Source organism: Neopelma chrysocephalum, unplaced genomic scaffold (assembly GCF_003984885.1).
Source record: "Neopelma chrysocephalum unplaced genomic scaffold, ASM398488v2 Primary Assembly neopelma1_143, whole genome shotgun sequence".
NCBI lineage: Eukaryota > Metazoa > Chordata > Aves > Passeriformes > Pipridae > Neopelma > Neopelma chrysocephalum.
Genome location: NW_020897805.1, coordinates 2,805,961 through 2,832,166, shown reverse-complemented (window position 1 = coordinate 2,832,166; position 26,206 = coordinate 2,805,961). Strand labels below are relative to the sequence as shown.

The following is a 26,206-nucleotide window of genomic DNA, read 5'->3' as shown; positions in this document are numbered from 1 at the left end:
AGTTGGCAGCTCTGAGGCAGGGTTTGCTGCAGAACAAATGCCCAGGCAGAGGATATTATGTACCAGCTGCTCTCATGCGATCACCAATCCCCCTAGCAAACAGCCCTGCAGGCCAGGAAAGTCACCACTCTTGCAATGGACAAAGTGCTGGAGTGGAAGAGGTGTAGCTCTGACACCAAGGAACCCAGATTTGATCTTTGATGAATCTGGCTGTGACTTACCAGAGAAAGTTTTAGGCTTTCTTCAATAGGAAGGCATGGAGCTTTTCAGGGAACCTCTTTAGGGAAGTTGACAAATTTTCAAACATTGGAGAGTGTACCTCTGCCTCTTTTCGGCAAGCTATGCTCTTGTCACCAGAACTGAGCAGGGCTGAGCACCACATGGCTTTCTCAGCAGAGAAAGACATTTCACAAGTCAGATGGATACCAGGAGTGTTGGCACCAAAGAAAACCAAGACAGTAGGTAGGGGAAGATGGCTTTCTGGTAGTGCACCAAGGGCTTTGTCAGGATGCCACCTTCCCTATTGCCCATTTTTGTGCCAGTGCCAAACCACTTGTGCACAGCATGACAGGAAACAGCAGTGCAATGCTCCTCACCCACGTGCAGCAGTAAACATAGCATCGGGCTTGACAAGGGGACAAGATAAAAGATGAGTTTTGTTTTATTACCGTCAACATGTAGGCATCATATTATCTTAGTCATACCAAGACTAGGTAACTAAATTGCCAGGTCTAATGTTTCAGGTCACATCAGGGAATAGTTCTACCAGCAGATATAAAGATCGTCATTTGGAAGGGTTAGCACTCAAGGTCAGAGTCAGCAAATCCTCCTCTAAAAATAGACTCTAGTTGCAAAGCTAGTAAGGTTTCTTTTGTCGTTCTGCTGCACTTCACAGGACCCACTTACCTACAGCACCCACCTAAGCTTACAGGTAAGACTAACCAACATACATTTTCTGCTGTACTTCTTGTGCTCCTTTTCTTCCTTTTATAACCTAGTTTAGTAAACCAGGGAGAGGATTGAGAGCTTTGCAGGGTAACTATTAATTTCATAAACTTGTTGCAGAGAAAAAAAAAAGTTTAAAATTATGACAGCATCAAAAAGTTTCTGAAGGTATAATTCATAATTTTAGAAAACCAAATTTGTCATGTTACAGGAATCACTTTAAAAATTAGATAATTAGATGTCAAAAGGGTATTTATTTTAGAGATAATTACAATTTAAAAGTTAGGAATAAAAATGCAATTTAAAATTTGTAACATCTGTCCCAGAATATTTTGCCTATTCTTCAACAATTACTCCACCCTCCAGTCTAATCTAACTTTTCCAATTGAATTGCAATTCTCTCAAATGATGGTGTGTCTTAAGTTTCTTTGGGCACTCTCACAATATTTAATGAAATCTCAGCTTAATCTGTTTTAAATTAACCAGTCCAGTCAACAATAAAGAATGAGGGCAAAAATAAGTTTTTAAAGTCATCAGTGGCTTAGAAATTCATTGAAATAACTGGTTAGTTTTGAATATTCACAGCAGGAGGGTCTGGGAAATAATTGCACAGAGGCTATGATTCTTCTGGTTTTAAGCTGTTTAAAGATGAATGCATTGGATGAACTATTTTACAGTCCTTGAATGCTTTAAGCATAAGAATGCAGGGGTAAAATAAAGGAACTGAAGTAAATGAATTTTGGTGAAGACTAGGACAGGAAGAGGGAACACAGGACCGTGTTATTTTTTGGCTAAGTATACTGCAGGTACCTGGGGAATTCCAGTTTTGGAATTCACTTAATTCTTTTAGGGGTCTTCTGGAGAAAAAAATTTTTGAAGGACTTCTCCTCTGTCCCAAGAAGTATTTGGAAAAGATTAATATTTTCGTCCTTGTATAAGGAAAGGAGGGGGGGGAATAACCAAAAACAACAAATCAAAAACGCACCCAAGGAACCTTTGCAGCACCACAGCTCTTTGCAGTACCCTGGGGTGCAGCAAGTGTAAGGTTACACAGGAAAGCACACTACTCTCTCCACAGCTGCTGCCAGCCTCTGGAGTCCTAAGCAAAACATCATGGGCATGGCATATCAGGGAGCACCATTTTAAATTCATTCAGTTAAATCATCCGACAAAGCAAGCCTATGTTACTGCAGCTGACCAGCTCTCAGCTCAACTGATGTACTTTGAGTCACAAAAAGCTTAGAAACCAAAGCACTGTTTACCCTCCTCCCAAGTGCAAACACTGCACTCCAGACAGCATGTGCATTGGCTTCTGCAAGAACTTTCCAGTTTATAAAACAGTCCTCTGCTTAGTCACACTCAAAAAGGGTAGGCACTTTTTCACCCTGAAGGGAGGTATGTATCTGGCACGTGGGCTGGAAATGGAAGAACAGAACATTTCTTAAAAATTCAAGAACTTGCTCAGTAGAACCTCCTTCACTATTTCTGAAGACCCTCAGTCATTAGATCTGATTTTTGTCTGCCTCCAGCACTGTGCAAGTGCTTCCCTGGAGACGGATTACAAACTAGATTCAAGCCTTTTGCACATTTTTTTGAAAGTATGGAAGAACTGGTATTCTCCATCCTTATCTTCTCTCAGGTATTTCCCTCTGTAAACACTTGTTACAGACACTGTATCTCCATGAAGGTCTTACCTAAGATAGTTATTAAACTGAAAGGAGGAAGTAAATAAAAATAAAAACATTATTTTTGCAGTTGTCTGGAAAGCAAGAAGGTCTCAGTTTTGAATCATTGGAAAATAGACGTCCTTCAATTTCAGTGGTGTTGAATTCTACCTGATAAATAAAAACATTCAAATAAGTCAGCTCTCCATGCAACATCAGAAAAATGGGAATCAATTCTTAGTAACAAGCTCTTCATGCACAAAAATAATTTCTCAATCAAAATTACAGAGTTGTCTTTCCCACTTTTTTGTTCTCTTGAATTTAGCATTCATGGCAGTAAATGAACTATTTCGGGCCCTGGACTTGAGGGTCAAACCACCGATTAATTTCAAGGGCACCATGTTTATCTCCCCCTGCACTGATGCAGGTGTAAAGTCTAATGGATATGTCATTACTTCTGTAGACTCCTCATGAAAGGCTCAGAGCTGACAGATAGTCTGCTTTCATTATTTTCTTTCCCTCCCTTGGCATCTTGGAAAAAAACTCCCAGAGATACCACAGCTCCACTCCTTTCTCAGAGTTGACATGAGGAAAGAGGTAGGAAGCAAAATCTGAAAGCACCAAAACAGGAATTAGATTCAAATCTGCCTCCACATTTACAAACAGGTTATATATTTAGGTGTTTGCTAAATGCTGAAAACCTTCACTTCCAAGCTCAACCAGATAAATTTGTCATTGCTGGTATTTTCAAGGAGAAGTAGCTTTTAGATAACTGTGACTACAAAACCAAGCCTGGTACACTTGTGTAGACCAAATTAAATTTAATAAAGCCAGCATCAAAAGCCCCACTAGCACAGGTGATTGATGTCATATGGGCTGGGAGAACTTCCAATAGCAGGAAACATGGGTGGCAAAGAATTTCAACTATTCTGCTATATAAATATGGGCTGAAGTGGGCATTAAGTCAAGGAAGCTCTATGCCCCTATGCCAGGCAAGATAGGACAGCTAATACTTCTGAAGGGAAGAGTGAGGAAAACTGTCCTCTATCTCCATTTTTCTTCCAACCTTTTACTTGTTTAGCCTCTATCATTGCATATTTTTACCAATGCCACTGGGCTCTGACCTCATTGAAGATCAGTAGCTTCAGGCACACAAATACAGCCACAAGTTGGCAGCCAGAGCACATATGCTTGGGACAACAGCAGTGATGGAGAAACCCCCTGGGTCAGGGAGGGGTGCAGAAAAGAAGGGGAGAGGGTATTTAGGCCCTTGCAGAGGACAAGGGCAAATGCAATCCTTGTCTGTGCATGTCTGCTTTTTTTCTTTTCTTTTTAAGTCTCTACAGCTGACTTGGATCTTAACTCCCAGTCATAAATCTTGCCGAATTGTTTGGCATCTTTATACACAGCACTAGGGCTTGCATAGCACATTGAGCCAAAGATATTAAGAAACACAGTATTTTGTTAGGTAGCTAATGACTTATAGCTTTCAGTCTCAAAGTATTCAGAAACTTCCACTACATGTGGAAAACCAGCATTAGAAATGTACACACCATCCCTGAAGCTCTGACATTCACCTCCAGACATGAAGCTCAGTTTTTCTTCCCCATCTGTGGGATTACTAAACTGTAGAGCTCATGACTGACATTCCTAAAAGCATTAAGTAACCCCCTACAAATTTTGTGGTGGCGTTGCACATCTCTCCTGTTGAACAAATTTGAAAGTGGGGACTACATTCTGTGACTTCACAGGGCTTTACTGGAAATTTTGGGTTAATTTGAATAGTTTAAGAGACTCTAAACATGGTGCAGAAGGGAAATCTTTCACTGCCATATTACTGCTTCAGACACTAGACTGTGTTCATGCTCTGAATTAAACAGCAGATAGACTGGCAGATTTTCCTTTTTCCCCCCTTGCACTTTCTTTCCTCCCTCCCTGTTTTGTTAAAAATAAAATAAAAAAAGCTAAAGAGCTGTATAAGAAATTCCATCTGGCAGCTGTAGAGTGGATAGTGAACATAAAGAAGAGATTCCTTTGCTATGCCTAATGCATGCTGCTTATCCAAATTAGCCACACAATTACTTCTATCAATGCAAAACTAGTTTAATGTTTTTTTTTTTCTAGTGCACAGCACTTGAGAACGACTTAAAATGCAGTGTAATTTGCCACAGTGTATGTCCTGAAGTGGCTCACTAATGAAAAGAGGATTAACTCTCCATTATTCTGAATTACCATTTTGTGAAATCACTAACAATATTTTCATTTATATACATATAACCCAAGGGGGAGAAATATTTCAGCCATCCAAGTGATTAACAAATAAAATTTATTAGATAACATGCACTTTGGTCTTATTTATGAAGAGAAAAATTAGGGTATAAAAATGCAGATGACTGAATTTTTATCATCCTTGTTCTGATAATACACTTAAGTCCATGACAGCGCTGGCAGCTCAGCATTCCCTGCACACGCTGGATTGAGCGGCAGAACCCACAGGATGTTGGGCTCAGCAGGTGAAACCTCACAGGCTTGAGCACCTGCAGGGCCCTACTGAGGTGGACCCAGCCCTTGGCTCCTGACCAGCACCACAGGGTGGGAACGGGAAGGTCTCAGCAGCTCACACAGCCTGGCCTTGGCATACCCCAGCAGGGCAGGAGAGAAGCCGTGGCTTGGGCACAGGGAAAGAGTGGGATGAGCCGCAGATTGCCCTGCCTCACTGGAAGGGAACTCCTGGTACCAAGCTGGTACAGGGAAGCTGCACTGCTACATCATTCAGCCTGCACTAACTCATCTATAATGCAAAGTATTTTAGCCCAAATGAAGCACCACAGGGGGTGGGAGCCTGCTCCAACAAGCCTGTGCAGAGGTAACTCTGCAATCTGTCTGCCATCTGACTGCAATGGGTGAACACTCCGCAAGGGATGGTCTCCCTGCCCCAGAGGTCTGCAACAGAAATCTGAGCTTTCCCTGCCTGGGCTCGCGCTGAACAGTCGTCCCTGTAATACCCACAACAGCATTAAGAATACCCACACCAAAAAAATCCAGTCTACTTTTCACTTTTTTTTCTTAGAGGGCTGGCCTTCTCTCAGCTCTGTTTGGTGTACATAGAACAACCACTAAGATACGAAGTTAGACATCTTTGAGTCCTGGAAAAACACAAGCCCTTCTGTCCTTCTGCCACTTTCATGGCAACTAATGCCAGAGTTCAAATAGCAAACCAGTCCCCTTCCCCTCCTCTTATTTAAACTCTGTTACTTCTTACTTAGTCTAGAGTCAAATCTGAAATACATGTTTTATTAGAGGAATTTCAACTGATGTTTTCCTGTTCTCTAACTCAATTTAAAAATCCCCGCAGCAGATAACATTGGCAAGGCATAAAAGAACATAGCGTACTTGAAAGTTCAGGGAGCATATGGCTTCCCAGGACAGACAGAAACAAGTATTTCTCAGCAGTGGTCTAACTTTCAGAGTGCTACCCAAGCTTCAAACTGCGCTGGTGTTACAGTACCACAAACGATCATCTGCAGATGTAATTGCCCTGTTCTAAGGTGTAACAAATCAATACACTGTGGCAACCAACTGTGACTACTGATTACATTGCTTTCTCTTCTTCCCTTCCTTTCCTCCTCTCCCGTTTTATGGAGCTATGAATAAAAGTAGTCAGTCCTTCAGCATCAAAGCAACAGCCTCTCAGTTAAGATAATTCCTCAGTAGATAAATAGCAGTTCTTATCAAGTTCTAGATAACAGCCTAATCACTCCCAAAGTCAGACTGTATTAGATTTGTATCTCTGATAGTCTAACATTATCTACAGATAATAATAAGTCTGCATGTAGAATTAGCATAATTCTGGAATGGTAAGGGAAAAGGCTGTCCTGGGGCATGGCTGCTGGGGCAGAGAGATGGGATTTGATGCTACACCACAGGCACGCAAGACCAAGCCCAAGGTAAGTTTGCTAGAAGCTGGAATTCTCAGAGCCCTTTACAAATCTCAACAGAGGACCACTTAGCTAAACATCATCATCATGTTTTAGGAAGCTTGTCTAAACCACAGATCCCCTTGCCAGTGAAAGCAAGCCAATTTTTGAACAAAGGTGTACACTTTGCCAAACAAAAACTGACTCCACAATCTTGCACAGCTTTGGAGTAGGAAAACAGGAATCATTTGGCTTTTTCAAATTTTGCAGAGAAACAGAACATGACAAGCACAAAAGAGCCCAAACTGAACTAACAAACCCCATGGGTACATGGGATGTCAGTGAAATATGGCCATCCTGCTTTCAGGAGAACTCTCCAATAGCTGCATGAAGGCATTAGCCAGATTTTTGTAATTAAAAGGACAAAAACAGCCAACATAAAAAAATTTTGGGAGCCACTACAGGATTTGTTGCTTGCAATGTAGGTGGATTTTTGGCAGGCTGTACTTCCTCACTTCAGAAGATCAAGCCCAACTCCACATCTTCTTATTATGAGTCTCCTACAGAACCCCAAGTTTCAACCTGTCCCTTCAAGAGAATAAGAGACATGAGCAACTGCTCCCCTGAGACACCAGGGAGTCCCAGTAGGAGAAACAAGACAGAGCCCACACAGAGACAGAGATAACAGGAAAGTTTTCAGCTGGCAAAACAGGAAACAGAAGAGTAGAAGAGAGTAGAACAGGTATACCCAACATTCACCTGAATACACATTTCATCTCCCTGCATTGCTGAAAATCACATAAAGGATAAGGCTTTAGAAAATTCTTAATTAATAATTAAAAAAAATAATTAAATTTTCTCCACTCAGTTCCCCTAGGTGCTCTAGACCCTAGCTGTTAGACCTACCAAATTCTTACCAGTGGATTTTCCAGGAAACAAATTCCCAGTGGAGACTGAACTTCAGTAATCACAAACCTTTGGGTTTTGTTCTGATTGCTGGTGAGCTCCTCCAAGAACATATTCCTTGCTTAGTTTGGGGGGGGCAGAACTCCAGGTGCCAGTCTGTGATTGCCACAGAGCAGGTTCATCCATCTCATACAATGTGCAGCCCAGTCACACCTGGGCAGTGCTGTTCCCAGTGTCCCACAGCTGGAGCAGAAGTCACTTCCTTTGTGCTTCCTCAGGTTAATGATCTGCTTTGGTTGCATTCCAGTTTCTTGCACGTCCCAAGAGCGCTACTCCATGGATAAAATGTCATCAGGAAGTTGGAATGCTGCGAAGAAAAATGCATACACAGCAATCAAAGTAGATCCTGAAGAGGACTACTGTACCCCAGGGGCATTTGAACTGGAGCGACTCCTCTGGAAGGGATGCCCAAAGTACACTCACGTCAATGAAGTCTGGCCCAACCTCTACATAGGAGATGAGTAAGTGTACATAGTACATCTGCTCTACAAAAAAGCACAGGTTAGGTGTAGCTGGGTCTGCTGTTAAAGGCAAAGTAACAGGACTGGTTGTGGCACCACTGTAGGCTGCAAAAGTTGAAGCTCATCGTGATCTATTTTTAAGTGGTTCGTATCAAGGAGTGATTTGTCATTCACCTCTGAATGGAAATCATTCCACAGTTAGCATGGCCTAGATGTGTTGGACTACACCTTCAGTTAGCTTAGGCCTAAAATCTAATTCTTGAAAAGTGACTAAAGACACAGCTCACCCTGCAGTGGTATTTCTGAATTTCCAAGCTTGTGCTTGTGTACATGGAACACTGTGCATTTCCAAATTGCTCAAGAGGTTAAAAAAACCAGAACCCTGTGGAAGGCAAAGCTGCAGAGATGTGTCTCACTGATCAGACCAAATGTGATGTGGAAAAAAACCCACAAAACAGACTTAGTTCTGCTGAGCACAGGACTAAACTAGAAACAGCCTATTCCAACAAGCAGAGATGACTGCTGCAGCAGGGAGACATGCCATCAGAAAATCCCCCAACCCAAACCCTGAGCAGAGCAAGAGAGCTTTCCTTACCCCTTAGGCATTATTGGTCCAATTCCCACTTTCCTCTACACTCTGCACTAACATGACATTTATTTTACACCATCACTGAAAGGCACAAGTAGGAGCCCCACTGGCTCCAAAGTTCTCAATAATTTTTTAAAAGGTCCTAAAATTCATCTGTTGCCAGCTTATAAAAGAGGAAAGATATACAGCTTTGAAAGTTACAAGACTCCTAATATCATCCACCAATTACTTCTGTGGCGCCAGAGGCAACAGAAAGACACAAGAGTTCTGGCCTTGGACCAAGCCAGGGCTCCCACTTTTAGATGTGGGGGTGGGAGTGTATGCGTGTGGTGTGGCATAAAAAAATTAAGCCATGAGAACAGCCTGGCCAAATGATTCAGGAACACAAGAAAAGGAGGTCTAGTTTTCCTTTCCACATCCTACCCTGCCCCTCCTTTTAGATATTTCTAACTCAAGATTCACTCTAAAATACAGCCTCTTCTGGCACTTATTTCCTACTTTCTTGTTCAGAATCACCAGCAGAATTATTCTGAATGAAGCTGTTAAAAGAATATCCCTCTTATCTCTGTGATGAAGCTATAGCTGTGCCCTCTGAGCAAAGGGATTTAACAAGACAAGAAGTCAGTCTCTAAGCCCAGGACACCAGTCACTGAGCCTTTCCTGCAATCATTCCTGTAGCAGTGGCTTGTTACACCTTGCAATTCAGTAAATGCTAGGAGGTGCTACTCTGAATACAGCACACACTTGGCACTTTTTATAAACTAACAAGAGGAACACAAATACAAGCTTCTTGAGAAGTACTTGGAGCTACACTCACTTAGGCTGGGCAGTATATTTCTGCAGGGGACTGGTCTTACATCAGGAAGAAAACCAGTGGTGCTTCAAAGGGAAACAGGTCCCACACAGGACAAGATAAAAGAATGAGAAAACGAATGGAGAAGGAAAAACAAGTGAGGAGCAGGTGGGGGGTGAACAGAAATAAAACTTCACCAGAAAACGCGACTCCCTAAAAGAGAATGACTATTGTCAGCCAGGTAAGGGTAAACTTGACATGGGAGGAAATCTGAGACAAGAACTGGTCTGCAGGAAGGATGCAGCCTTTCATTACCATAACTAAAATTTGACTTGAAGCAGGCAAAGTTCAGGGACTTCCATATCTTTCCTCAGCCAGTTCCACATCGTACTTCTGACCAACAGCTTACCCCTTCAGTGTGGCAGGGGTTTTTGTATTGTTTTATTTTAAGACCTAGCTGTAGCACTGGTGGCCAAAGAGCTGCCATGGAGACACTAACAGATGTTGTGTGCATTTGCATCTTTAGCCATGCTAAATTAAGGTTGATCTTGAAAGAATTTAGGGGAACTCATCAACAAAATCAAGTGAACACGCATGCAAAGTTTATCTTCAGAGCCTTCACATCTGTGCTTTATTCCTGCCTCCTGCATTCACAAGGTTAACAGGACTTGTGACTGCTTATGGAAATGCTAATTAATTACCCTGACTAGTTTCCTTCTAATGCAATACAGGCTATCAGGGAGCCCTGTGAGGCCACTCAATCCTTTTGTTACAAGGCTTTGCTGCAGATGTTGCCCAGAGGCAATGAAATCTCCATGAGCCTGTCAGACCCAGAATAATCAAAGCCTCAAAATATAACATGCTGTGTTCAGCTCCAATTGAAATTTTCCTCCAGCAAGTTCCAAGGACTTTTAAAGACCAGACACTGGAACTTGTATGAGACAGCACAGTGATAGGAATAAAACACTTTGCCAAGATTTGATTCAACTGCTACCAGGATTAGTGCTTGCATGCATCCTCCTCACATCTAGAAGCCTTCTAAAGGGATAGAAAGCAGTTTTGTCTTGCTTCTTTCTTTCACTGGTCACCTGCTTACTTCCACAGGCAGTTTTACTGCCTGCTTGTTCCACCCCAATCACCTGGAAAATCTCTGCCAGTTATACATCTTGTAGTTTCTTCTTGCAGCTCTTCAGTGATGGCCTTATTACCTGCGATGATGTTAAGGGTTCCACATTTCTGAAGTTCAAAACTTGTCTTTCAGTTGAAAAGGCCCCCCAAGAATTTGTTTTCCTCTTAACTGTCCACTAGATCTCACTAGGATTTAAAGTCTGATCACAGTTTCAGTTCTTCCTGTGTTCTCAAACTACTCCCAGAGGAAAAGAAGTCTTCTGGAGTCTAATTCTCTACAAGTATGAAAAATAATTTTCTGGATTTGCAGCTGAACTGAGGTTGCACTTCATGGTCTGTGCTTGTCTCAGACTCATGGTCTTGAGAACAAATACAGGAAAGGTTTAACAAGACACACAAGTAACTCAAAACTACAAACTGGAGTGCATGATAATTAAGAAAAATAACTAAACACTAAATACATGCTTAGCTAAAACTCATTCTGTCCTCTTACCCTTCTGCAGAAAAACAGTACAGTATGGCTTTTTCCAAGTGACTAAGTAGAAAGACAATTTGCATTAATCTAGAAGGAAGCAGATTGTACTCACTCAGGGTAGAAAACAGTTACCTCCTACCATTTAGCATTATCAGCCCCTAGCATCTACACCAGTATTAATCATATAAAGAGAGAAGTGTATGCAGATTTAGATTATAACAACACTCTTGAGGACATAGTTTCAACTCTGTTAGTATGAGAATCTGCCAATTGTAACAGCAGTTTAACAATCCAGAAAATCAGATCTGTAACACTGGACCATAAACCTCAAAGCTCCAGTGGTTTCCAAGACAAGTAACACTTTCCCACAAAACATCTCTGTCTGTAGGTGATTTCTAACACTTGATGAGTGACTGAAGTCAAGACCAGGAACTGACTAACTACAACACATGTGCCTGGAGCCTTTGCAGAAAGCTATTTCCTGTATCTAGGTTGTATCACTGACAAAAACTACATCCACCATTTTGGGTTTTAGGAAAATGAACTACCACATATTCTGAAGATCCTGTTCAGTATTTTCAGCGGTACCTAAAAATTCTTCTAATTCACACTGAACAGGAGGTATCCACAGAAGCGGAGCAACACCTCGGAAGGAAAAGGGGATACAATGCTGTGCTATCTCTAGACTCCCTTAGTGCTGGAGTTACCAAAGAAAATTGGGTCAGTATTATTGGAAATTCTCAACATCTCTCCTCAGGAGGGAGAACTGCCAGATTTTCTTAAGAAAGTGTCAATATTGCCTATATTCAGGAAGCTTCTTTCTGACACTGACCATCTGGTAAATTATCATCCTGCATCGAGCCTTCCTTCAACATTTAAGAAAATGGAAAAGTTTGAGAGAAACAATTCCTCTCCTAGTAACATGTTGCCTCAGATTTCCTTGTGTTTTGTCAATCTGGGTCACGACAATCTGTGGCTTTAACGGTCTATACTGAAACATGATTGCATTGCGCAACCTTTGCATGAAGTTTAAGAGGCTTGGCTCTACACAAAGTTTATAAGCATACCACTCATCTGGTTGACCAGTACCAGCTGTGAGGTGCTGACTTACCATACCCTCAACAGGTATTTTGGAGGATTACCGCCCTTCCTTCAGATGCACTTGTGTTTTCATTATGAGCCGCCTTCTCTTCCCTTTGTTAGTTGCTTTTAACATACTTAATACTTCATGTGGAGGTGCAGGCTGCAGTGCCTGTAAGTTGTTTTCCCCTCTCTTCCAACTCCATTGGTTTGGGCAACTTTCTGATGAAAGCAGCTGGGACGGAAGCTTGTTATGACAGTATTTTTGGAAAGAGAGAGCAGGGATCTGGTACACTGGAGACAGCAACCTGAAAGAAAGCATTTCTTTCTTGTTATAACTACTTACACTGTTGCTTCCAGAAGAAGGCAGAGTTTGCTGCAGCACTTGCTATTAATCCTACGAATCTTAGCCTTAAAACTGACACCAGGCACAGTTAAAGCCTTGGACAAGCCCTTTACTTGCCCTTGCACAACCCAAGAGATGTAAATAGTCTTTTGAGAACTATCTGAAAATGGATGATACTTTCGTTTGGGTCTGTTTTCCCTCTTGGTGGGTCTGTTAGTATCAATATATCCCTATGTAAAATGGATGTTATCTCAAATTTTCACCATTTAGGTGGCATTCCCACATCAAAGTACTCCCCTTTACCTCAGAACTTTAAAAACATGTTTATGAATCCATCTGCCCCACAGTAAATGCAGGGTCTGATTCAGCAAAGCACTGAGCTTTTGCTTAACATAGAGAAAAGGACTTCTGGGTATGCTTAACTTCTAGCATAAGTTTATGTGCTCCAAACTGAAGAGCTCTTGCATGGGACCAATCTGCCCAGTTCATCTCTTACTAAACTGAATTATACCGAAATTTTCACTGTTATCTCCCAGTGTCACACTTCACCTTCCCTGCACAGGAACACATTCAAGACAGATACTGGAAACCTCAGCTGCACCACGTAAAAGGAAATCAAGTGCTAATGGCACAGATGGTAGAGATATACAAAAGGAAAACAATTGTAAGAGCAGTCAAATGCTTATGGCTTCACCTACACTGGCATTTGTAGCAAACTCGTCTTTAAAATGGCTACTTAAAATTCAACCATAATCACAAAAATGGAAGTATTAATTGCAATTTAATAGGAAACAGCAGCACCCAAGGAGGGGAAAAGAAGAATATTGTTAGCTTGACTATTACATTCTGGTAGTGAGCCAACTACAAGGAAAAAAAATCTGTGCCATTTCTAGTTGAAAGTGAATTAGAAACAAAGTTATAAATCCTTCAATAAAGTGTGTGAATCTTATACCCCTGAATCATTCCCAAGCTATTAGTAACCTCAACCAATTGGATATTTTCAAGTATTTATGCTTGATTTATTCCTCCCCTTCCTCTAAAATACTGATACCTCAGGCATGGTACAAACTGCAAGGAAGACCAAAAGTATTCCCCTCTCCTTGGGGTGTAACCAGAACAATCACGCATGAGGAAACACAAAAACCCCTGTAGGCTCTGATTACAGTGTGCAGATAGAGGGATGCTTTCACAGTGGCATCTACACTACAGATTCAGCTGAGGTTGGAAAGCAAGCCGGTCCTTTACACAAAGCCAGTAAGGGGCACAGTAACATTTCTATTTACAGGTCCCCTCTATGAGGGCTTAACAGACTGCTTCTTGCTCTCTGTTAACCGGCAATCAACAGATTGCAAACCCAAAACAACCTCAAGTTTAACTGCCTATATTATGGCCGAGTCTCAGCACAGGCCATCTCTGCCTGGTAATATTTAAGATCAAAGCACAAAGTGAAAACATGGCTGATGGGAGTTGAAAAGCAGACAAACCTGACCCAGAATGAAAAGTGGTAGTCCAGCTGGGCTCTTTGCCTAGTTTTTGGGGACAGATTTTACAAGGAAAAGAAAGAAAAAAAGACGAAAAATTTTCAAAGAACAGTAGCGAGATCTTCTATGAAAATATGATTATCCAATGCAAGACTGGGAGGATGGTGAGAAAGAAGAAAGAGCATAAAGTGCTTTCTAATCTCCGTATCAGGTTTGAAACTAAACATTTCTGCTCTTCAAAAAGATTAAGTGTCACTTCAGCTTTCTTCAAAAGATGCAGATTCTAAAGCCCAAGGCAAGCACCTCTTGCAGTCCAATGAACCCTATTTTCTATTACACAACAACTGTTTCTTCATATGTCTACACAACATTATATGTTGCACAGGATATCTTCTGTAAGGAAGGTGCCTGACATCCTCTTCGCAGATTGCATGCAACAGCTCAGCCTGCAGATGCACTAGCCACAGAGCCACAGGGCCCATACTGACCCTGCTCCATGTAGACAGGGTAAGTATTTTAGGTCTTTGTTCAACTAACAGGTTCTACCACACCTACACACAGTTTGAGTGATAGCTATTCCAGTGAAAATGTGAAGAACTTAACAGATTTGAGTGCTCAACACTGAACATTCATTTTCTTGAAGTTTTTCAGATTAGCAATGTCAGTAGAGAGAAGAAAATGTGTATCTATATCATAAAGAAAACAATTCCATTGGGCAAGGTTCCATTCAGTCTAAAGGGTATTGCTGAATCAGTTTGCATATCAAGCAAAATTAAAAAGCAGATGACATTTTAAAACCAGCCTATCCCAAGCACTGAGGAGAACAGCATAAATTCTTCAGTGTCAAAGACAGAGGAGTAGAAAACCTCCTATTTCCTTGGTACACTTGCAATTTGCTTTTAAAAAAGTTATTTCAGAGAAGTTGACTTAGTTACATTTGAGCATTTATAACGGGCTTTTTGCAACAGCATTCAAGGTTGATCCACTGCTGCTTTGGATTCCATTTCTAGCCCAAGTCATGGGAAACAGAGGGAACTAAGAGAGTGTATATACAACGTGTATATTCCTAAACTCCAACAGGTCAAGGGCAAAAGAACAGCTAATGCATTTGTGGTGCAAAATGAACACCAAACTGCCTTGCCTTTGATGGAATAAAAAGGAGAAGCATTAAGTTCATCAAGGGCCCCAAATTCACAGAACGCAGCTACAGGCAAGACTCGGAGGTGGAAGGGGAAGTTCTCAGGAGCTTGGCCAGGCTGAGACGACTGCTTATGCAAGCTACTGGAAGACAGTATCCCTTTTTTTTCTGAATAGCTATTGGAACAGAGGCCACTAAGCACTGAAAAATGAGATCCAAAGACACAGAACACGATTAAGTGTGACCGTCAGAAATAAATGCATTAGTTGCACCCACTGTGTCAAAAGGCAATCTCCAATCAAGGAAATAGGAAAATTTGATTTCATATAAATACAAGTGTCAAATGTTAATGATTGTCATGCAACCTACTGTTAGACGATGTCCTTGCTCAGAAAAACTTGATCATTTAATTCAAATGCTATTTATTAGCCAGAGCAATGCCTGCAGAAGCCAAAGCCTGGTAGTACTTACAATCCATCAAAAACTGTTTTTCTACTGATCCTACCTACTCCACAGTCCTACTTACTACTAAGCATGTAGGTCTCCACTTGCAGGGGGTCTAGTTGAGCACAGGTGTCTGACTTGAAGCCATCAGCCTTACACAGTTTGTTGGATACATGCCTTGGGCCAAGTCTGGTGAATGAAGAATATATTTTCTCTATTTCAGCACCAGGGAGACAAAACAAAATAAAACTTGACTTGAAAGCAGGTACATCAAAATAAAGAGTAGTAGTTATTCACTACAACCTTACTCTTCAGCCAGGACATTTAACCTGTTTAATTTTAAATACTGTCCATACCCCAGTACAAGGGGAAGGAGTAGGCACGTTATTTAACATGAGGTGAAGGTGACAAGGCACAGCACTGGCAGCAAGATGCTGCTGCTTTTCTGTCCTTCAGAGTCTACTGAGCTTATTATGTAGGCATCACCACATTAACTGGAGCTATTTACTTTTTCCATGATTTTATAGGTGACTTATGAAATTATTTCCTAGCAAAAATACAATTGATGTCAAGACATTATAATTCCTGACCAGTAAGGAAAGGAATTTCTGCATGTCTACTCAGAACAGCCAATTATCATGAGCTTAATTTACATAAAAGCAAGCACAGGTAAAACCTTCAGTATTCATATCCAATAAATGTTCTAATCACTAGGTCCTTAACTGCTCAAAGAGGGGTTTTGACTTAGAGGCTGGAAAGGCAGTGAATTTCAAGCTATTCTGGGCTATCACGGCTAGAATTATGAAACAATAGGTAGCCCAGCACAACATCCTGTGTGACAGCTGTGACACACGGAAATGTTGAGGAAACATTCCCGGAGAAAGGTACTTATGGTTGGAAAAAGCTGTTGCACATCATTCAGTACTTATGTGAAAATACATTAACGGAATAAAGCCTATGCAATTTTTTTTTTTTGTAAAAAGCTTAATAGTTTTCCTAGGCACTAATGAAACTTGACAGCTTTTTCAGAACAAAACTTTTCAAAACTAAAAGCTTTCTGTAATGGAACAGAAAAAGTTTTACATGCCTGTCCACAAACTCTGTATTTTTTGAGGAATTTCATCCTTCTGGCAAGGACTCAGCACGGGTACTGAGCATACAAAAATCTAGGATTTCCTCTGCTATCTGACTTCCCTTGTCCAAGGGAAGAGAGGACAAGAACAAATGAGAACATTTGGCTAAACTACTAATATATGACTTTCAGCTTCCTCTGAAAGCTAATATCCAATCTCCATATCCAGTTCTTTTTGCTTTAGACCTCTGGTTTGACCAAACATGACAGTAAAATGTTCACAGAAGGGTGGGTTTTTTAACATTTTGTTTATTTATTTTTTAAAGAAATGGAGAAACACTCAGTAACTTCTTCTGGGGAAGAAGAGCTTCTTTTTGAATCCCAGATGATTTTACTACTCACATATTACTGACTTTTTCTTTAGTTCTGCAATACCAATTGATGGGACAGAAGGGGAAAACAGCATTCATGGGTCCTATTTCAAGTTCTGCCACTTGATTTGCCTTTATGACTTTAAATAATTCATTCTGTTTCTTTCTCTAGCTCAGGTTTCTTCTTGTAAAAGATGGATAGAAGTCAGTATTGCCTACATTACAAAGGCAACAGGAAAATAAATTAATTTTCAACATGTTCTAAGGACCTGGGAGATATAGTTATGAACTCCAGAAAGATTATTCACTCCAAATGGCAGTATCTTAAGATCCTTAAAGTGGTAAATGATGCATTGTTACAGCATTATCATTTACATCATTAACATTTAGAATATGCCAAATCAGAGGTTTTCTTAAGTTTATTTTCTAGCTTGATGAATAAGAAGCTTCTTGACTTACATGACAGCTCTTGTTTTAACAGAAAAACTGCATTAGATCGCTACAGCCTGGAGAAGGAGGGATTCACCCACATCCTCAACGCGGCCCATGGTCAGCGGAACGTGGATACAGGACCAGAGTATTATCACAACATGGCTGTGGAGTACCATGGAGTGGAAGCAGACGATCTCCCCACTTTCAACCTCAGCCAATTCTTTTATTCAGCTTCTAAATTCATTGATAATGCGCTTCAGGATGAAAGAAGTAAGGAGGGTGCTGAAAATGGTTAAAAACAGTTCAACATTTACTCCGATTAAAAGCATAGTTCCACAGCATTTAAGCTTGTAGGAATGAAACAAATCCAATATAGGTTAACAGAAAATATAAAGCTAATAGTAGGGAACCAGCTTAAGACAAGGTAGTGATGTAATTAGGACCTTTCTCACTAATACTAGCCCAAGAGCCCCTTACCAAGCACTTCGATAAAGTCCTCATCACAGCTTGATAAAGCTGTGTCCTGTCTGATAAAGATTTTTTGTTGTTGCTTTGACTCCATCATAAACACATCAGAGACAATTGGACATTGCATAGGTGCCACAAATCAGCTGTTTTTTCCTCAGATTAACATAGATTTAATGAATATTAGTTGCATAGTAGTGGGAGTTGGACACAAGTGCTCCCAGAGATTCCATGCTGTCACTCCACAGCTTCATGCTCTACAGCATTAGATTCACTCTATAAACATAGAAACCACCCTTCCTACCTGACCATCAGATCTACCCCAACCTATAACATTTATCTCTCTGCCATCTTCCAAGCAGCAGGAAACCAAAACAGCTCTGACAGCAGTAATCTAGAAACATTTCATTAAAGTCTTTGTAATTTCTCAGCTTGATTACTACAATTCATTATTTGCTGATCTCCAGCAGCGTTCTATCAGAAAGCTTTACACTGATGTGAAGTGCTACAGCTAGGCCTCATACTGACTTTCAATATTACTCCTACTCCTTCCCCTCTCATACTTGTTAAAAAAAAATAAATCTCTACAGGATATTTTACCAGAAACCAGTTGAGAAACTTAAGACTTTCCTGCTGACATATAGAGACCTTAATATCAGAGGGTCAGATATCAAGTTTCTAGCCTTGTGTCAGCTTCTGTTCTTGCCTGTTTAGCTCAGCTGTAGCCAGCTACTACCTGACTTGCTTCCAATAGCCAGCCAGGTCTTTACAATTCTACCCTTTCAGCAAGTACAGTCCACAGCAACAGTCCCTTCCCTTGTTCTGGAGAAAACCTTGAAAGCAGATCAGTTTTAAAAATCAAAGTCCTAATAGCAAGAGAAACTGCTCCTGGAGCTTACTTGCTTGTGAAGAAACGTACCTGGCATTTCAAAAAGTACGTCTGAAGCAGTGCCTTTGGAAAGGAGGGGATAACTAACACTCACCCGTGTCTAGCCATGGCTGGAGGCCAGAGGTCAGAATCAGACTGGAGTAGCTGGAATAAGAAATGCAGACTTTCTCATTCCCACCACCCTCCTGTTCTTGTAAGACCTTTGTCTGCTGTACTGAGGTAGAGAAACAAGCACAAGGGAAGCAGCAAAGGCTAGAAAAAACCCCTTGCATTCCAATAAATATTGTGGTAGGAAAGGATGAGATGGTGGGAGGGAGTATTAACCTTTTTGTTTCAAAATCACATCAAAGTCCAGGAAGTTCTGAGACAGTACCAAGCACCAGTCCAGCACTGAAACATGAAACCAAATCCAAAACCGACTGAATGAACTACAAAACAAAAAAAGTAGATACTACCAACTGCAATAATTTCTGTAGCTGTGCAGTGCCTGCCACATTCACACGGCTTTTAAACAAGATAGACAGCTAAGATCTATTCTGATGGAGACCAATAAAATAAAGAACTACCGTAATGCTCATGAAGAAAAAGAGGAAGCTCTTAACTTTATCCTGAGGGAAAAGCACACTACATGTATGCACATCTTGTCTCAGCCAAAGACAGGAATAAAGACACTACGCACGGCCCAGGGAGACACTGAGGTTTAAAAGCATGACAATGGCTTTCCAATAAACACTTATAGAACAGAATGACTCCAGAAGCTAGACTGAAGAGTGGACTGATGCCTCTCAGAGAGAAAAGAGTAGAGGCAACTACTGCTCTCCTCCAACAACATAAATGCACAATTTGTGGATGTGCATCTAGCATAGAAAGGTGTTTTGCATTTCAAGTGCCTAATAAACAGGCTATTTGTGTGCACCTTCCTGACTGACAGAGCATCCAGATTCCTAAACAGGATTTTATACTAAGTAACCAAGCACTTATCTCCAGTGGTAATGACATGGGATTTCAGCAGGTGGTGTTAAACACTTCTGACCAGTAACAACATTACACTGCTTTGCTGCTTTTCATTAGAACTGAGCAAATGTAGAGAGGGAAAAGGGGGGGGGAGAAAGAACTAAGTTTTAACTTATGTGACCAGAACGTATGTATTAATGATTTATGTTTTTTTACTTCAGCTGTATTACGCTGTTTGGCATGTGACCTTCAGCCAGTCAAGTGATCACATTAATTGAATAGATGTCTGCATAAAATTATTTTTGCTGGGAAGGTGCTCAACAGCCAATGTTACTGAAACAAGTTGTCATTCAAATGAAGAAGGCTCTTTCTGCAACAGACCAGAAAGCCTGGCAATTTGGATGCTGTCAAAACACAGTCCTAATGCAGTAATTCTGACTTAACATTCAAGATCTTTATGATGGTAAAGAAATTCCTTGATCAGAGCAGTATTTGCAGAGTTTAAGCATGGGCTGCTGGACTTAAGAACAGTTATAAGTTTTACAGGTAAACAGTAATGGTTCGCAATTATGCATGCTGTCATTCAGCTGTGCATAAACCTTTCCCAAAACATGCAATTCAGACCATAGGACAGATTAAAATTTTTATCAGTGAGGCCTCACTAACATGAAAGGAAGACATTATTTTAAGAGGCTTTTAGGTTCCCTATTATGCTACAGATTTAGTACTCATTCCTTTGCAATTTTAGTTCCTCAAGATGTAGAAGGGAATGGCATTTTCACTCCATGTGAAAATGTCACAAGAAAAATACATTAAAGACACAGAAGAAAAAAAACAAAGTGAGAAGAAACATATTAGACAAAGACCCCAGGCATTTGACCAAAGACACCTCAATATTCGTGGCTCCATCTTTGCTGCATCAAGAGAGATAAATTTTCAAGAAACACAAACCCAAGTCAAGTGAACAAAATAGTTCAGGGGACCTGTCACCACTCAGTAGACCTCTGTCTCTGTGCACTGATACTAGATACTCAGGCACTCCTTGAAGGATGTAAGTGGTCAGGATCTGCAAAAGGAGACTCCTTTCTGGGGAAAGAAAGTTCAGAGTGGTCTTTGTGCTAGAATGAAAGAAGCTACAAAACAGTACAGAAGGGATGTGGCTCTGCAGAAAAGTACCAGTGTTTTGCTGTAACAGGCAGTCAGATCTTGACTATTCACACACAGCAAACAATAGACTTCTCTTCAAACCAGCAGACATTTCAGAAAATTATACAGCCCTTTTTTGCCTTTGCTAACAATATAAAACCACGTTTTCTCCTAGATCCCCTGCATTTGCCACCCACACAAAGCAAAGCATTCCTTGTCCTATCATGTATTTTATCACCTCAACAGCAACCCATTTACAAGGTGGGAAGCTCTAAAGAGAAGCAGTGAAGGGCTGAACAAATGAGTTTTCATCCATTTTAAATATTTGCAGTAATAATGAATGGATTATAATTTTCCAGGAGAGGAAGAGGCACTTTTAGTTATCAGAAGGACTGGAATTTTGCCAAGATGCCTCTAAGACTATCTGCTGGGATTAGGATGCAGACTGTAACCATTAATCCTCTAGTGTTGGCAGTTCTTGATGCATCCATTACACAGCAACGCTACTTGTGCCAAGACATCCTCTTGTGCCTGGAAGTAAAGGAGTTAATCAGCAGGAGTCATGGCTTTGCAACCCAACACATCTCACTAGGCACAGCTCACAAAGATAAACTATTATTGGCCCTGATAGCGTTGGTTTTTTTTTTTTCCTCCTGTGGCAATTGCTTAGCAGGGTGTTAAAGAGAATGCTCCAGATCTACTTCCTTCAGCAGTTCAACCCTTTGTGAGACCCCCTCAAGGGCTTTGAATCATTTTTGGAAATCTTTTGAAGTGTTTCAAAACCTGTCAATCAGACCTTAACCACTTGCTGTTTTCTTCCTCCACGTCCCACAGACACTGCAAACATGGAAGTTTCCACTTTGATTTACCACCTTGCTAGTATGCAAAGCCAAGGACTCTCTGCCTCTGGAAGCCCCAAGTTAAACCAGGCAATGTCACAAAGCTAAATCTAAATCTCAAGCCACATTTATCCAGAGACGAAAACTATTGGCAAAGACACTGCATTCACAGGATACAAGACAGGCTCCTACTGCAAGGAGATGATCATATTAGAACACTCAGAGAGATGATGGTGGGTGGTGGTGGTGAAATATTACTTTCACTAAACACAACAGGGTGACTAGCCAGAGATTTCTACAGAAGCATTTCTACAGTGTAAGTGGTGGTTTCTTTCTACCCCCTGGTTATATGCCTATGGCTTTTCTTATCCTCTGCCCTCAAAACTGGGCATAAAGTGATGCAATCTAGATCTCAAAGCACATCACTGTCAGAACAACAAAACAAAATCAAGTTTGGTTACTTTTTATGTCTAGCTAATAGAACTGAGAAAGGCAACCCACATGCATCCCATTTATCCTCATGGAAGGAGGGTCTGATAGCATACTAAATCCTCCCACACCCTTGCGCTTTGTTCATTATTCCCAAACACAGAATTACATGCACACTGTTTGTGAGGCATGTAAGATAGGGCTGCAGTAGGGCTTGCTATGTTACTTAATGCAAGGCTGCAGCCCCTAGACCTTCTCTGTAAGCTTTGTTCACAAATAAAAACATACTTGGTTTAAAATTAAATGGATCATCTCTACTGTAGATGCTGTTCAGTTACTACAGTAAGGTTTACAGCCTCAGATTCCCCATATGTAAAAAGGCAGGCCTTACAAATTGCTGGTAAGGGTATTCAAACCATCAAACACTGTAGGGGCACTACAGAAACCTTCATTGTTAAAGAAAAGGATTACCCAGTGTCACCTCTGCATCACTTCTCTTTGTTCCCACAGACAAGGTTCTGGTTCACTGTGCCATGGGTCGCAGCCGCTCAGCCACACTGGTCTTGGCTTACCTGATGATTTACAAGAACATGACAGTGGTGGATGCCATTGAGCAAGTATCAAGACACCGGTGCATCTTGCCAAACAGGGGCTTCTTGAAGCAGCTGAGAGAACTGGACATAGCGTTGGCACTGCAGAGGAGGAACAGCAAAAACAGCCTACCACCTGATGGCGAGCAGAACAGCACTACCATCTAGTACTGCTCCTGGCAGGGCTGTGCTACTGGAAAAGAAACTCTGTAGAAGGAGGGGAGGGGAAGGTGTAGTTAATTACACAGTCACAAGGATCATTTGTTATTTGCTGGAAAAAAACAAAGTCATTTCAAATGCTGTCAAGATGAGAAAGAAGGGAGGCCAAATTTAAAACCCATCACCTTAGAAAGTTCCAACCTTAGCAGAATTCTTTGTTACATCAACAAATAAGTTTCTCTCTCTCCTTGTGCTTTTACAGTACAAAAACTTAAAACTCTCCTCTAGCTGAGTACCCCCAAAATCCTGATCCTAACCCAAGGACACTGCCTTTGAATGAGTGCAGCTAGGCACTCCTGAAGAAATTTTGCAGGAAAAAAAATAATTGTTTAGTCCAGAGTCCTGAAGGATTTCACAGGAGTTTGCCTTTTTGTGTTGTTTCCTGCCATGTCCATGTCTTCTTTCAGAGCAATAATCTAGGGCAGCATAGTGTTTAAAGAGTCTCTACACGAGGATCAACTTCTCAGTCTTCACAATGTACTTTGCAGCACACCATGCAAACTAGAAACAAAGCAACACCCTTGAGAAGGTCAGATGCATAAGCAGCTACAACAGACAACAATTTAAGGAGATACATACACATGACATTTTAGGAGTTTCAGTTTTAACTTGCTTAACTTGTCCTAAATCCTTCAATTACCTAAATTTTATAAGGTTCTATACATAAAGAAGTGCCTTTACATTGTTATGAGGAAGTTCAGTGCTGAACGTGTGGAGCCCTAATATAGCCCCTAAATAACTATAGATTATAACCAGTTCTAATGAGGTTTTAGAAAAGGCATGAGACACCAATGAAACCTTTAAAAAATACCAGTGACCTGACTACCCTGGAAAAAGCTGCTGCTGTGCTTCCAGACACTGTTTATATTTATCACTACCATATGTTTCCTCCTATCTCAGCTTTAGTCACCTGAATAGGTCATTATGCTCCTATATAGTTGCATTTGTTAATAATATCATTTGTTGGCAGAAGTGGTACAAATACACTAATGGGGACACCAGACCTACTTTTCTGCCTAACCTTACTCCATTTACCCTACTCGACATAAATTATCAAACTGTGTTTTGACACAAATGAGAGTTCTGCCACCCCAGCAGCATTTGACATTTTTAAAATGTACTTTACAGGAGGATCACAATTAAGTCATGTTTACCTTTCCTATATCTGCTAAAAGCTCAAGTCATCACCCTCTCCACCAGAATTTTGCCTATTTCAATGTATCAGGTAAGAGCTATTTGCTGCCTCAGTGCCTGCGAAGAATGACTTGGCCATCAAGCACATAGGAAAATTCTCTTGGTCTTTAGCACCTGACACAAGACTTTGCAACTTCGGTGCAGTATGAAGTGTAGAAGTCTTGTATACTTAAAAAAGAAGAATACGGGGCAGAAACACGACACTGAAAACTGTGAGTATATGCTACAAACCAGAGTTGAGCACAACTTCATACCATTTTTATATATGTTAACAGATCTTCACAGGCTAGCCATCTCTAGTGTGAAGACTTTCCTATTCCTTCACATCTTTTTGGGGCCCAAAACCCAGGAAATCATTCATCTCTAAACACTAACTGTAGCCACGGCTGCAGACACCCCTAATACAATGCTTTTGATTTATCATTTGTATTTATCTGCATAATAAATACCTTATCTTTCAATTCTCAGACTGCAATTAACTACTGCTAAAAAACAAATGAGACATCACAATGTGAAAAATATTCATGATAGAGACACACAAACTCTGGGACTTGCAGCAAATTAAGTATCTCTACACTTAAATTAGGGGGGGAAAAAACACCCAGAAAAAAACAGGGAACTTGAAGTAATTTAACACTTCAAAAATAAATAAGCACTCACAGTATGGGGTTAGAGTAAAAAATATTTTTGGATGAGGTCCCTCAACTCTTTCCATCTACTTCCACAGACATTCAAATGTAACTTTTTAGACCACCTTAGAGTCTACTGCAGTTTAATTCACAAACTCAAACATGGAACAGTTCTCCCAGCCTTGTGTTAGACAAACCTGCTTTCAGATGCATGGCCCTGCTCTTTCATTTAGGTTGATGGTGAAAGCTGAACACTCTCCATGGCAGCAGTGTGTTTCTTCTCATTAGCTTTACAGACAGGAATTCTGTACCAAATGATATACCAAAAGATAACAAATATCCACTAGGATTTCCCTCAGTCAAATCACATGTATCCTGCCATATAGCTTGATGACTGCTGTAACTGAAAGAGGATTTGTTGATTTACATGCATAATTGATCACTCTCAGCTCTACAGCCAGGGCCATTCTTTCTAGTTACCATGCTGGATATAAATGTAGTTTGTTTCCATCAACCAGCCTGCCTGATGGACAAATTAACAGCTTATAAAACTGAAAGACATTGACAGTGATCTAATATGAAAGATTAGTGTGTTTAGCAGCTCATCGTTTCTGCTTATATCACAGAGATTCTTACAAAGTTAGTAAAAAACGGATTATATTTTGTCCACTGCGAGGGGATCAGGTAGCTTGAGTGCAACAACACTTACCATTCCCATCTTTACTAAAGGGCCAGAGTGCAGCTTTCAGTACTGCCTTTTGGCAGCTTCCAAATGAAGTATGTTCTGCTTCAAAGACAAGTAAATATCTTCCCTAGAACCAGGTCTTGCCTGAAGGACTCAGCTGGTACAGCTGTGCCAATTAAACAGCTCTGAAGTAAACATATTTCTCATTTACTTCCCAACTTTCTTGCCTACCATTCTCCCAGAATCCATTAGACTAAATCAGAAAAAGCAGAAGTTCTGGAACATGTGACTTTCACAAAGCAGGCAACTCTTGCAAGCTGCTAACTAGCTACTAGCAAGTGTTAGCAGCACTGACTTCAGCTACAAACCAGGTCTGTAAGAAACATACACAGAACAAGGCAAGTTTACCTCCTTCTTGCCAATCACTAGTGGTATGGAGTATTCTATTTGTCAAACCAAAGACTAAGATTGTATGGGCAAAGAAGCCTCCTGCATTCCACAAGAATCATCTATTGCAAATTCTGGGAAGAATTTTCTGGGGACACTAAAAAAAAGGGCTAATTCTCATCTGGGATGGTGTTAGACTACATAGTCAAAACTTACACTGCAATAGGCACACAATACATAAAACAAGTATATCTGTAAAGGAAAAGACAGCCTTCTTATAAAACAAATTTTAGTGCAGTAAGGCAATTCATAGCTAAATAGTCACTACAGGAAAAGATGTAGGAAAGCTCCTTGTCCTCCTGACAGGAATTCAATTCCGAAATAAAAAAAATAGATTGGAAACTTGCCTGTTGTGCACACGCTGTACATAATTTTCCAACTAACCTTCAATTCATATATTCCAAATACAGAATTTTGG

The 26,206-nt window shown here is 40.7% G+C and overlaps 1 protein-coding gene across 3 annotated transcripts; it reads left to right on the top strand.

The window, feature by feature from the left end:
- Window positions 1-760: 760 nt before the first annotated feature.
- DUPD1 (dual specificity phosphatase and pro isomerase domain containing 1) lies at window positions 761-24,485 on the top strand. 3 transcript variants are annotated; one of them, XM_027700035.1, is made up of 5 exons: window positions 761-931; window positions 7,395-7,525; window positions 7,740-7,953; window positions 17,352-17,572; window positions 22,535-24,485. In XM_027700035.1, exons 3-5 carry the CDS (start codon window positions 7,769-7,771, stop codon window positions 22,780-22,782), a joined length of 654 nt encoding a protein of 217 aa, XP_027555836.1. In that variant the 5' UTR covers window positions 761-931; window positions 7,395-7,525; window positions 7,740-7,768; the 3' UTR covers window positions 22,783-24,485. The 3 variants fall into 3 exon arrangements, with proteins under 3 accessions (XP_027555836.1, XP_027555835.1, XP_027555837.1); XM_027700034.1 differs by lacking the exon at window positions 7,395-7,525; XM_027700036.1 differs by lacking the exons at window positions 761-931; window positions 7,395-7,525 and adding an exon at window positions 6,923-7,007.
- Window positions 24,486-26,206: the final 1,721 nt, after the last annotated feature.